The 12,899-nt window shown below is 41.9% G+C and overlaps 1 protein-coding gene across 5 annotated transcripts in view; it reads right to left on the reverse strand.

Moving 5' to 3' along the window:
* Positions 1-12,899, reverse strand: part of SLC12A8 (solute carrier family 12 member 8) — a 70,178-nt gene that overhangs the window by 11,221 nt on the left and 46,058 nt on the right. For 4 of the 5 annotated variants that reach the window (XM_035129407.2, XM_035129464.2, XM_060278934.1 and 1 more), the window contains exons 7-10: positions 10,720-10,807; positions 9,798-9,885; positions 1,655-1,801; positions 102-771 (exon numbers count right to left, since the gene is read on the reverse strand). In XM_035129407.2, the coding sequence (XP_034985298.1) occupies positions 102-771; positions 1,655-1,801; positions 9,798-9,885; positions 10,720-10,807 (993 nt within the window). The remainder of the gene's footprint in view (positions 1-101; positions 772-1,654; positions 1,802-9,797; positions 9,886-10,719; positions 10,808-12,899) is intronic. The other variant, XM_060278938.1, reaches the window with a different exon arrangement.

Genomic DNA, 12,899 nt, shown 5'->3' on the forward strand with positions numbered 1-12,899 from the left:
GACAGACTGACCCTGTAAAACCGATTTCCATCCTTGCCTACGGAGGAGTACCAGCAACATTCTTCATTTTAAAAGGTAAGTTTAATTGTGCTTCTTGTTACCTTCCACTTGGTGACTGGCAGTTTTCTGCCTCTCTTCAAAATGCTGGCCTCTGTCTTGGTCTTGCTTCCGCTTGGGTCCTACAGCAGCAGAACCATCTTCGTCCTGGTGATTCCGCTCTGAAAAGCTCTGCATACTTTTACCACTGTATTCCAGGTCACCACTGCAAAAATCCTGGGTAGAGGCAATGTTATTGCCAAGATCCAAGAGAAAGCTGTCTTGTAACGTTTGTTTGACTGCCTTCTTCTGCTTCCTCGGCTTGGCCATTTGGCTAACACCCATGTCCTTCTCTTTTCCCTCAAGATTGGCCCCTGGGTCTTGACTGGGAGGCCTAAAAAGATGATCCATGTCTTTTGTGAATTCTAGCAAGGTGCCATCTGATCGGCCTTGCATTATTCCACCTGATCCATAATAGGATGGTCTGTCCAGTATTAAAGGCCGAGAACAGCTGAGCCCAACCTTGGAATCCTCTCTCAATATCTTTTTAGAGCTCTGCTGAAGTCTGTAGCTCATGGAGACAGAGAAATAGGAGTAGTCCACAACAATATAGGTAAGCATGAAGTTTATGGTGACAATTGGAGCGAGAACATTCACTTGGCCAATGAAAATGAAGGCCATGGTGATAAGGCTTGTTAAGCAGATTGCAGCCACCGGGGTTTTGTTTGGTCCTTTCTACAGTTAGAAGAGAAAGAATATGCATATTGTTATTTATGGGTAATAATCTGATTACAATCTTTTCAGATATAATTGTAAAGTTGGAAGGGACCCTGAGGGTCATCTAGTCCAAGCCCCTGCAATGCAGGAGTCTCAAGTATGTCATACATGACAGATGGCCATCCAACCTCTGCTTAAAAAGCTCCGAGGAAGGAGAGTCCACCACCTCCCGAGGGAGTCCATTCCACTGTCGAACAGCTCTGACTGTCAGAAAGTCCTTCCTGATGTTTAGTCGGAATCTCTTTTCCACACAAGGGGAGGAATGGGTTAGCTCACTCCCCACACTTTCATTACAAATCTCTTCCCTGCCCCTGCTCAGCAGCTATTAATTGTAAACAACAACAAAAAGTGCACAAACAGAGGCAGCGTGTCTGAACACTGCTATGCATTAGATGTAGAAGTTTAATGCAGACCCTCACTTTAAACAGTGCCTGTGTTCTAGCGTGTTTCTGAATTCCAGCTTGGAGAGAAAAGGTTTGCCATAGGCCTTCCCTCTTAAAACAAACAACCGCCACAACGAAAGAGCTTGAGAATCATTTGGCAAAGAAAGATGCAAGAATATGTTGAGAGGTAGCAGATGAGGTACGAACAATGTGGAATGAGGGTCCATTCCAAATAAAGTTCATGGTTTAGAAGCTAGTTTGGGTTTCTCTTACACAAAGTTTGGAAGATTACAGTGCTTCCTACTCAGACTGACTGGAGATCAAAATATCCCTCTGCTTCTGGAAATTCAATTAGCAGCTAGCTACTAGTCTGGTGAGATAAACCAAAGGTATGCTTGTCTGAACTTTTGTGTACTGTAAAGAAAAGGCGGATTAGTCTATGCTCCGTGTTTACATACCCCCCGTCCAAGAAATGCAAGTATTGGTATCACATTTTCTTGGGCGATGCACTGAAGGATTCGGGGTGCTCCATACAGACCTCCCATGCAGGATGCTAAAGATGAAATGTACAAACCAAGTAAGAATAAGAAGCCCACCAAGGACACCTAAAATAAAAGAAACAAAGCAAAAATTGGCATGTTTCTTGACTAATGCTGCATACATTACAGGGCTGGCTCTACCATTAGGTAGAGTGGTGTGGCTGCCTCAAGCAGCTGTTTGAGCTATACAGATGTTATACCTTCAAAGCACAATTGAAGCACATTCTTTCCTGCAAATAATTCTGGCCACTGTAGTTTAGCCCTCACAGAGTTACCATTCCCAGCAACCCTTAACAAACTGCAGTGCCAAGAATGTGCTTTAAAGATATTGTGCGCACAGAGCCTTAGTTGTTGTGAAAGGACACAGCGTGTTATGTATTTCGTTTGTTTTATTGTACTTCTGCTCCTAGGAAGACATGCATCTGGGATTTCTTGTGCACCTTGATTGGGGATATCACTTGCTGTTCCACATAAGACAGCAAAATGTCCTGGGCTAGCTCTGAACATCTGTGGGGTTACACAAGGGAGCTGGTATAGTATGGTGATGAGTTGGTAAGTTTGGAGTTCAAATCTCACCTCAGACATGAATTCACCAAGTCCGCTCACACTCTCTTGTAGCCATTGTGGACTGGTACTCCCCAGCATGCCAGGATCTGATGTGGGAGGTCCCTAGGACTGTTTCCTGGGCAGCAAAGGAAGCCTCTGGGCCGAGCTTGCAGCCTGGGTAATTGGCCCCACCTGCTCACCTAATCAGCGAATTGCAAGCATGCATGGGCCACAAGGCTTAGCCAGCCCCTCCAGTATATAACACAGGCCCATGGCTTGCTCTGCAGCCACTTTTTGTTGGGCCACAGCACTCCCCAGGTGCAATCCAGTAGGGGCATTCCCCCTTGATGTACAGTATGTCGGGGACTCCCTCATTCCCAATTGACCCCATAAGTTATTTTGGCAGGCAGGTCAGAAGGGGTGGGGTCTACACAATGCCTATGCCAAACTCCTTACATCTCTTATCAATTAAGCTGTGGCCTGATTTCACCCAAATATTGGTTGCCATGTCTCTTATTCTTGGGTTAGCCTGGATAGCTCAGTTGGTTAGAGCGTGGTGCTGATAATGCCAAGGTTTCAAGGTCGATCCACGTATGGGACAGCTGCATTTTCCTGCATTGCAGAGGGTTGGACTAGATGATCCTTGGGGTACCTTCCAATACTACAAGTGAAACTCGGAAAATTAGAATATAATCGAAAAGTGCATTTATTTCAGCAATGCAACTTATTATTTTTTCTTTTTCTTTTAATTTTTACAAATGCTTTCTTTTGGAAATTCCACAGTAATAAAACAAATAGTTACAAAAATACAAAAATAAACATCGCTATTACATTTCATGAATTACATTCCATTTAGAATTGACCCGCCTAACGACAAATAATTACAATTACAACAAATAAAGGCTTGACATATCTTGTTTTGCATGTCATGCATCTATCGCATATATTGCTTTCACCTTTTAAGTTGCATTACTGAAATAAATGCACTTTCCAACAATATTCAAATCTTCCGAGTTCCACCTGTACAACTCTATGATTCTATTGGGGAGGGCCAAAGAGTAGGGGGGGGTGCCTTGCATGCAAGTGGTCTAGCGTGTGCTTCTGTTTTCTCTGCCTCAGCTACTATTGTTAATTTATAGGTAGCATTGTTTTACAAGGCTGGTGTAGGGATGATAGAGACAATATACTGTATGTGCAGAGCTTTGAACGGTTAAAACATAGTATGCTAGGCTGAGGCTCCAATACTTTGGCCACCTCATGAGAAGAGAAGAATCCTTGGAAAAGACCCTGATGTTGGGAAAGATTGAGGGCACTAGGAGAAGGGGACGTCAGAGGACAAGATGGTTGGACAGTGTTCTCGAGGCTACGAACATGAGTTTGACCAAACTGCGGGAGGCAATGCAAGACAGGAGTGCCTGGCGTGCTGTGGTCCATGGGGTCACGAAGAGTCGGACACGACTAAACGACTAAACAACAACAAATGCTAGGAATAATTACTTCTAAGTGAGTATGATTATAATCAGGTTGAAATCTAAACTCTAAAGAACATGGCAAAAAAGGCGGGTGCGGGGAGGATGGCTCCCAATCCATTGGGGAGATCTCCTAAAACGAAATGATTGAAATGAATGGCAGCTGTTCCAAGTACAATTTAAAATGTAGGATTTCAGTGCATCTTGCCCAGGATAACATCCTGGTGGATATTTAATCTCTAATTAACATGAAAGAACACACTTTAATTTGCCCTACATAGTATGAGCTATGAACAGAGTGAAGCAATCCCATAGAAAAAGCTCCACTTAGCAGCAGCAAGAAACCTGCATAGCTTACAGGAAATGCAGCAGATTCTCAGTTCCAGTTACATACTGGAAGGAAGCCTGAAGAGAGTTTTATTTCAGGGGAGTGCACTTACGTAGACAGATAATCAAACCGGAAAAGACGCACAAAGCTAAAAGCCTCCCGATAGCCGGAAGACAATCCCATCTATCTGCCTAATGAAGAAAATAAATGATATAGTAGATGTTTAGGCTATTTTTTACATGGAATATAACCAGATCAGATATTTCATATAAATCAAAGTGTTATTCTGAAACACGCTCTAAATGATTTAGTGCTGAGTGATTGATCTTGGATGTATGCTTCAAAAGGTGGCTCCTGTGCAATATCAAGGGGGTTGCGCAAGATTGAGCACTGAGTGGATTGGGTCCTTTTCTGTTCCTGTTTTAAACGTGCAAGTCACTTTCTTCTCAAACTATGTTAGAAAAGAAAAACTCTGTAGCCCAAGCTTGCACATGTTTACTTGGATGCATGTCCCACTGAGTTTACTGGGTCTTATTCCCAACAGGGTGTAGGACTGCAGCACCAGTGCTTTAAGCAGTTTGAAGTTAGAAAAAATTGAATTTTTCACCATTTGATCTGGTAATCCAACTAACTTTTTTCCTGTGCATACTAACAAAAGGAAACAAAACAAAGCTAGCACACATACCTCATGTTTCTTTTCTTATCATGACAACAACCAAAGGCCTCAGCTCATTCTGCATTACATATTCCCTACTAGATACAAGCAAGGCCTGCAAATATATTAAAACAGCGGACAGAGTAGGCTTGCCCAGGAGTCAGATGGGATGTGAGCAGGTAAAAGCACACCAGGTGCTTAACAGCAAGTAACCAGCACCCCATCTGACATTAGGCCTAGACACACTACCAAAACTACTACTAGATCTGGGTACTATTACCATTGTTTCTGCTCCTCATGAGTAAACACTCTGCTCCTTTTCTGGGTTTGCTAAAGGGAAGATGAGGAGAGGGAGGAACACTGAAGTTGCCAAGCATCCGCAGGATAAATTGCACCAATTCTGGTTCATGTGGCTAGAACGAAAGAAGGATTGAAGTTGCTGAGAGGGCACTGGGGGGGTGGGGGTGGAGGGTGCCATGCAGGGAGAGCTATTCATCAAACCAAGGGTGTGGAGCCTGGATTGGGAACACTAACCTGTTATGTTTTGCTATTACACTGAGCAATCTCAGAGGGCAGTTCTCTTACATGGGAAGAACACTTAGTGCTCAATTAGCACCTGTTACTTGGGGACCACATAGCTGGCTTCATGCTGCCCTTCGTATTCCCTAATTTCTAAATGCGGGCTGAGCACAGGAAGCAACCTTATCCTGAGTCACTCCATTGGTTCATCAAGCTCAGTACTGTCAAGGATGATTAGTAGCTGCTCTTCAGGGTTTCAGACAGCAGACACTTCCAGCCCTACCTGGAGACGCAGGGGATTGAACCGGGAACTTCTGCATGAAAAGCAGGTGCTCTACCAATGACCCACACCACTGAACTACAAGCCTTCTATAGCTGACATGCATTTAATAATTATTATATAATTTCCTAAGAAAACATTCAGTTTTATGTATATATATCACCTTATGTATATATATATCACCCCTACACGTTTACTCAGAAGTATTCCCCACTATGTTCAATGGGGCTTTCTTCCTAGTATCTGTGTTTGCAGCTTGTTTCTGCTTATGAAAGCAGTCTGCAGGATCAGGAAGATTAAAGAATTCATGCAGTCTTTCAAAACCAATAAAGCCCACACAAAACCAAACTAAGCTTCTTTCTTCATATACAAAACTGTGTTGCTGACAGAGAAAAAGAAACAGAGGAAAGGGGAGGGGGGCAATGAATATAAGTTTTCAATTGGAAAATGAACAAATAAATAACTGATTTGAAAATAGCATTGCTACCCACAATCATAACACATTTTAAAAGTCATCTCACTGTGCGTTTGAAAACAAATAGTGGATTGTATCAAGATTTGCATATAATTTCAGTTACCCAAAAGCTCTGTATTTGAAAGTGCTACTTGACATTCCATTCACAACTTGGAAGGAAGTTGTCTTTTCACTGAGATGCTCAAAAGTGTGTACACACACACACACACACACACACACACACACCATTCAATAAAGACAAATTATTCACAAGGAATTCTTAATTCAAATTTGATCACCTCTAATATCCCATTTACTTTATTTCCTTCTCTCTTAAGTTTAACAAAATTGCATTTGATGACAATGTTACTTTAAGAATAAATGACAAATATATTACCACATTATTTTATACAAATTACATTTGCCATGCAAGACCAGCAAAGTGCAATTCTGTTAGCATATTTTAATCCTTTTATTACATCAGCAGCTCCTTGTATCGCTCAAAATAGAAAGAAAGCCATTGTCTCCTGATTCCTATGTTTTCATGATTGAATGGAGATGGGCTCAAGCTTTCTTTCCAAAAGAATTTGCTGAGCGGTCTCTTTTCCGAAAAAAGCAAAATTTAAACTAGTGTTTTCCATATGGCTTGCATTCTCTCTGTTTGCTAAAGGCAACAGCCAAGTGTGCTCCTTCTCTACTGTGCTGGACCCATTAAATACACATTATGACAACAAGGCTGGCTAGACCAGAACACAGTGTGAACTGCATTCACAACAGGAGATTACTTTCTAGCAGACCAAGTAAGACAGCTCCATCATGATTGGTCTGATGTCTACAGGCTTAATACCTGCCTACACAACAGGAATACAGTGTGGTATAAGAGATCTTGGCTCAGATCCCTACTCAGCCAGGAAGCTTACTGGGTCAAAGTGAACCAGGCACTATTTCTCAACCTGACCTCCCTTAACAAGTTGTTGTAAGGAGAACATGGTAGAAAATAGGAGTTGTCTTGAGATCATTGGAGGAACAGCAGGATTAAAATGGATTGTGATGTGATGAATCAACAGCTAAGTGATCAGCAAAGAGAGCTCTCCAAGCGTGCTTCCAGACTTTTGCCATTTTGGGCATAGCTGACAAGTTTTCCCTTTTCTCACGAGGAAGCCTATTCAGCATAAGGGAAAATCCCTTTAAAAAAGGGATAACTTGGCAGCTATGATTTTGGGGTGGGAGTCAATAATGTGCCAGAAAACGGAGGCTGTGCAATTATTGTTGGTTGGGAGGTCTTATGCAACAAACCTGCTTCCCAAAAAGACTGGACTTTTTGTGATAAGGAAGTGACATGAAACACACTGGGAAGTGTGAGATAGGATGCAACAGAGATTTCCCTCTGGATGAACTCTGCCATTTGGAGAGAGGTTCAGTGCTGCAGAGGGCCTGGCTACACCTGCCAACATGTAGTCTGCCATCCGTGCTGGTCCAGACCCATATCTGCTGAGCTTCAACAAGATGGCAACATCATGTGTCCTCAGACCATGCCCTGGAACTATTAAGAAACTGTTCTTGAACATGTAAGGGCAAATTGCTGAATCGTGTCCTTAAGGATGCAAAGAACCAAAGAATCATAGAGTAGGAAGGGACCACAAGGGCCATCTAATCCAGGCATAGGCAAACTCAGCCCTCCAGATGTTTTTGGACTACAACTCACATCATCCCTAGCTAGCAGGACCAGTGGTCAGGGATGATGAGAGTTGTAGTCCAAAAACATCTGGAGGGCCAAGTTTGCCTATGCCTGATCTAATCTAATCCCTTGCAATGCAGGAACCTTTTAGCTCAAGATGTATCCCTGGACTTTCAAACCAATGAAGTGCTAATTTCAATCACAATAAGCTAGAATTGGGAATTAAAAGGAAACCTTTTATATCAGACTTCATAGCTATAATTGGCATAAATATTGTTAGGTTTTTCCTTTAAGACTGATGTGGTCAATGGTGCTACACAGAGATGTGTGTTTGTAACCTTGATCTGAATATTAACACACCTGTGAACTTTTGCTAATTTGAATAATTGAAGGTAGAGTTTGCTTACTGTAATGTGATTGGTTATTGACTATTTTGAATTCTGTATTTAAGCTACCCAAATGGTTCATGGGTGTGGTGGTGATGGATTGTGAAATGAAAAGAATGGAGTAGAGGAGTGTGTTGTATATAATTGTAAATAAAAGCAAGCAAAGATACTGAAGACGACTTTGTTATTTCGTCTACCCTGCCGCTGTTGCCACTCGGTTGGTGCGTATTGCCCAACATCCATATCACAATGGAACGTCTAGTATTTAATAATCCTCTTAACTTTTACTGCAGTTATGCTGGGCTAAATCTGAAAGTGTAAGATTGACTTTCTGAAAGGGAGTCTTTATAATTTTATTTAGCAATTTGGTCTGGGGTTCCAGTGAAGGAATAGGAGACACTGAAAAATATAGAACATTAGCCGTTTGATAATATTGGCCTGCTTTAATTCTTAAGGCTCTTAGTTCAATCCCTCTGTTAAGAGGTAATACTGAGATCAGTAAGATATTGTAAGCTGCTCAAATCAGTTTTCCACAGTAAATTCGGTGTGGGATATTCCAACAGGAAGAACTTCATACTGGCTATGAAGTGTAATTTTAAGGCAGCAGTTCCCACATTTTTGTTGCACAAATGGCCATTTATTGTAAGCTGCTCAAGGTAAAGGGACCCCTGACCATTAGGTCCAGTCGTGACCGACTCTGGGGTGGCGGTGCTCATCTCGCGTTATTGGCCAAGGGAGCCGGCGTACAGCTTCTGGGTCATGTGGCCAGCATGACAAAGCCGCTTCTGGCGAACCAGAGCAGCACATGGAAACGCCGTTTACCTTCCCGCTGTAGCGGTACCTATTTATCTACTTGCACTTTGACATGCTTTCGAACTCCTAGGTTGGCAGGAGCTGGGACCGAGCAACGGGAACTCACCCTGTCGTGGGGATTTGAACCACCGACCTTCTGATCGGCAAGCCCTAGGCTCTGTGGTTTAACCCACAGCGCCACCCGCATCCCTAAGCTGCTCAAGGAGTACCTTACAAATGCTGAAAAGTAAATAAATAAAACTTTGATCTGCATAATAAACTAAATTCTGCAGATGCACAGTATGCAGAGTTGTATCTATGTTGTATCTATGAGGCTTGGTGCATAAAGATGAATATACTACACACCGGTATATTACAATATACTACATTATGATCACTACAGGCATTTGAAATGAATAAGAGGAGAAGTTTGGGAAATCCAAAAAACCTCATAAGTCCCTTCTCTGTTGCCATTCCTCTTAACTCTTCCTGGAGCATATAGCTCATACAAGTTTGGTCAGCTGTGATCTATACTTGCTGCTTCTATTTGTGTAATATACTGATCACATGTGTAACATGTTGCTCTGCTTCAGGGAGCAAGGGCAGAATCTCTTGCCTCTGACTGAGAATCAAAACATAAGTTTGCTGTACAGCTGAACCACATAGACTTTGGCTTGTGTAAACCATAGTAAGCCTAGTTTAGACAGTGCAAAGGCAAACTAAAGTGAAGAAGTGAGGTGGCAAATCAGATCACACAAGGGGAGGAAGACAGAGTGCACAAGTCCAGCACTCATCTACACAGTGCCAGACTGTGATTTGGCTTTTCGTCTGAACAGACTCAATTTCCAGGACACAGAAAACCCATAGCTTGTTTTCAAATATGCAAGTTTTGAATTATGCAATTTCAGTGCTGAGTCCATCCATTTTATGTAGCTAAAGAATCTCAATTAGTTACCTTTTCTGCCATCATAAAATCATAGCGCAGCGATGCCCGGGTACAAGTGGCTCCCAACAAAAAAACAAATACTATGTATAGAAACCACCTGCGAAGAAATAAAAGAAATATGAGTGTCAAGAAGATGGGAACAATCTATTATTTTTCTAAATTATGTTAGGCATCTATTGCCTTAGAGTATAAAATTATCCACTTAAGTAAATAATCAATGATAGTAGCATGTAATCTTCCTTGCTCTATGTTCTGAAAATGCTCTAATAGTTGCTTCATTGCTATTCCCATCTGAGTCGCTGCACAAGTGGTGCCCAGAACTAGACACAGGTGAGGTCTGACCAGTCATATTACCCAGTAAGGCAAAGCATATAGGAGTACAGCCAAGTATTTTAACTACTGTGCCACAATCTGTGGTTACAAATCAAAGTATTTATCTGTAAACCAAAGTGAGAAACATCATTTAGGCAGCAGTGTATCTCATTTATTATAAATTCAAATCCTATGGGATCCTTTGATTTAAGAATTATTTCCAAAAATCCATTTGCTGTGGAATTTATCTAGGGATCTGCGGTGGATGTCAGAGACTCAGCCTGTTTGTTTCATATTCCTTGTGGAATTCCTCCCCCCCAAACTAGAGGCTTTTCCCTTCTTTTCTTTTAAGATTTATTCCGTTTCAGAAGAATCTCAGCATCCACAAATTCTTATATATCCTCTAAATCAGAAATAGAGGGTGGGGAGACAAACGTCGATTCATTATTCTTTTTGCTGAGCTGCCCAGGACGATTCTTTGACTGTCTGCCTAGGTTTGATTTGTCAGGTAATAAATAAATCTATTTCATATTACAATAATCTATATCACACATGACAGAAAGAAAGTTACCAGGAGGTTTCCTCATAAGCACCACCACCTTGTTTTCAAGGGACTTACGAAACACCTATAGCAGATAGGGATCCTAGAGGGATATCTGTTGCAGGCTTCCTGAGATCGCCACTCATATTGAACCCAGCCATCACACCTGCATTTTGGGAACACGGGAAAATAAAGAGGACACTGTGTTAGATTGCTGTAAGACAGTGGCCTTTTTAAAAACATCACCGGTGCATATGCTGATATCAGGGCCATGTATACAAGCTTTGTGATTAAGCCATCAGGTATCCAGTGGCAACAACCTACGAACTACATGCCCACAAAGAGGTTCTTTGTTCCAAACTGGACAATGGCACTGGAAGAAAAAGCAGAGATTTAAACAAAAAAGGGCTTATCTCAAAACTATCACTTGAAAGCAGTCCCCTGTCCAAATGACCGCTGACATTCAACTCTGCAAATCATTCAAACAGGACACACATATTATGTGGGTAGTGTACTCCAAATATATTATAGGTTCTGACACATTCACAAGATAACTCTTGTTACAAAATGTTTAGATCATGAGCCTTCAGGACAAAGGGATCCAGCATTTGCCCTTTATGTCTGTGATTACTGTTACCCACCCTCTACCAATTTGGTATAGGTGGGCTCTCCTTAATGAATTAATTGCAAAGTGTTCAATTGGTAACTATTTGATAAGACAAAAGTCACATACATACACTCAGTATGCAGGGAAAAGGATTACCCTGCAACACACATCTTTCTTCCAAGTAAAAAGGCACTAGAACTGAACCGAAAGAGTAGTTTCCTATGTTACAGCTTACAGCAGCTTATCAGCACTTCCTCTTGTCCCACTGTTTTCCCCCAGGGAAAACCACTCCTTAGGACTCAACTGAAGCAAACAGCAATCAGGTTTTCAGTAGGTTGCTGTTTGTTCTGATTTAGAGCGAGTTTTCCCTGGGAAAGGAGCTGAGGCAAGGGGAAATCACCCGGACCAGTGCTTTCTAAGCACAGGGCAAGCGGAAGTGTGGGCAAGCTAAAAGTCAGTTCACGGTATCAATAATCATCACCTTCTTTGCTCTAACTTGGGCCTTTCATTCTTACCTCAGTTTTGCATTCACACAGTCGCAGTCCGTCATTTTTGTCTCAGCTCAAATGCTACCTTTCTCTGCTACCGAGACATTCTTTGATTGCTCTATCTCATTCCAACCCAAGAAAAGACACCCCAATCCAATAGTGTTTGGGTGTTGCTTGATACTTTTAAGTTTGTCCCATTCTGTAAAATCAGTTTCCTGTTAAAGGTTGTACTTTTAGCAGCGGCCACACCCTGCTGGGATGGAGGACTGATTCAGAGGCTCAAAGGCTAATGGAAATTGACTCTTGAGTACTCTGGAGAGTTTCCCAGTGGATGCAGACTGTGATCCTGTTTAGGCCCTGGTCCTCTTGTGGGACGGCAAGATGAGGATGATTGTTGATATAGTCACTCCCAAGGTCCTCTCCAATGCTGCAGGTCCATATAGCATCTTGGTTTATTAAGGTTTTGTGGGAAATGTTTATTTTTATGTACATAACTTAGAAATGATTGTGCAGTATATAAATGCCATAAACAAAGAGGTGCCTACTTCCAGCTTTGGCTGATTCACCAGCTATGTCTGTTCCTCAACCAAGATAACCTGTACAGTTTTGCATGCTCTAGCAACCCTTCGCCTAGATCACTGTAACACATTCTGTTTAGGATTATCCTTGAAAATTGCCAGAAAAGTGCAGGTAACACAGAATGCAGTTTCCAGAATAATGTTGGGTGCCTCTGTGTAATCTACCATAATGTCCATTCTTGCTGCCTATTCTAGTATCAGCTATGCTTGGATTTCAAAGGGGCCGTATTTGGGAATTCCTAAGGCTGCAATTCTAAAAACACTTACTGGAGAGACCATATCCTATTGAACCCAGGGAGACTCACTTCAGAGTAAACATGCTTAGGATTACTCTGCAAGTACATATTTCAGCCCAAATGAGCAAACTGTTTAATACATTTCTGCACACACACACACACACACACACACACACATGCGTATATGGTTAAAAAAAAAATGCTGTCTTCCTACATCTGGAATGGCTTTCCCTCTCAGTATTTTTAAACTATCTGTGGTTGTTGTTGCAATCTTTCTGAACTAATTCAGTAAAATCAACATCTCCCACACCCACAACTTCTCATGCAACTCATGCAACAGTTTAATTGC

Source organism: Zootoca vivipara, chromosome 1 (genome assembly GCF_963506605.1).
Source record: "Zootoca vivipara chromosome 1, rZooViv1.1, whole genome shotgun sequence".
In the NCBI taxonomy this organism is placed as follows: Eukaryota; Metazoa; Chordata; class Lepidosauria; order Squamata; family Lacertidae; genus Zootoca; species Zootoca vivipara.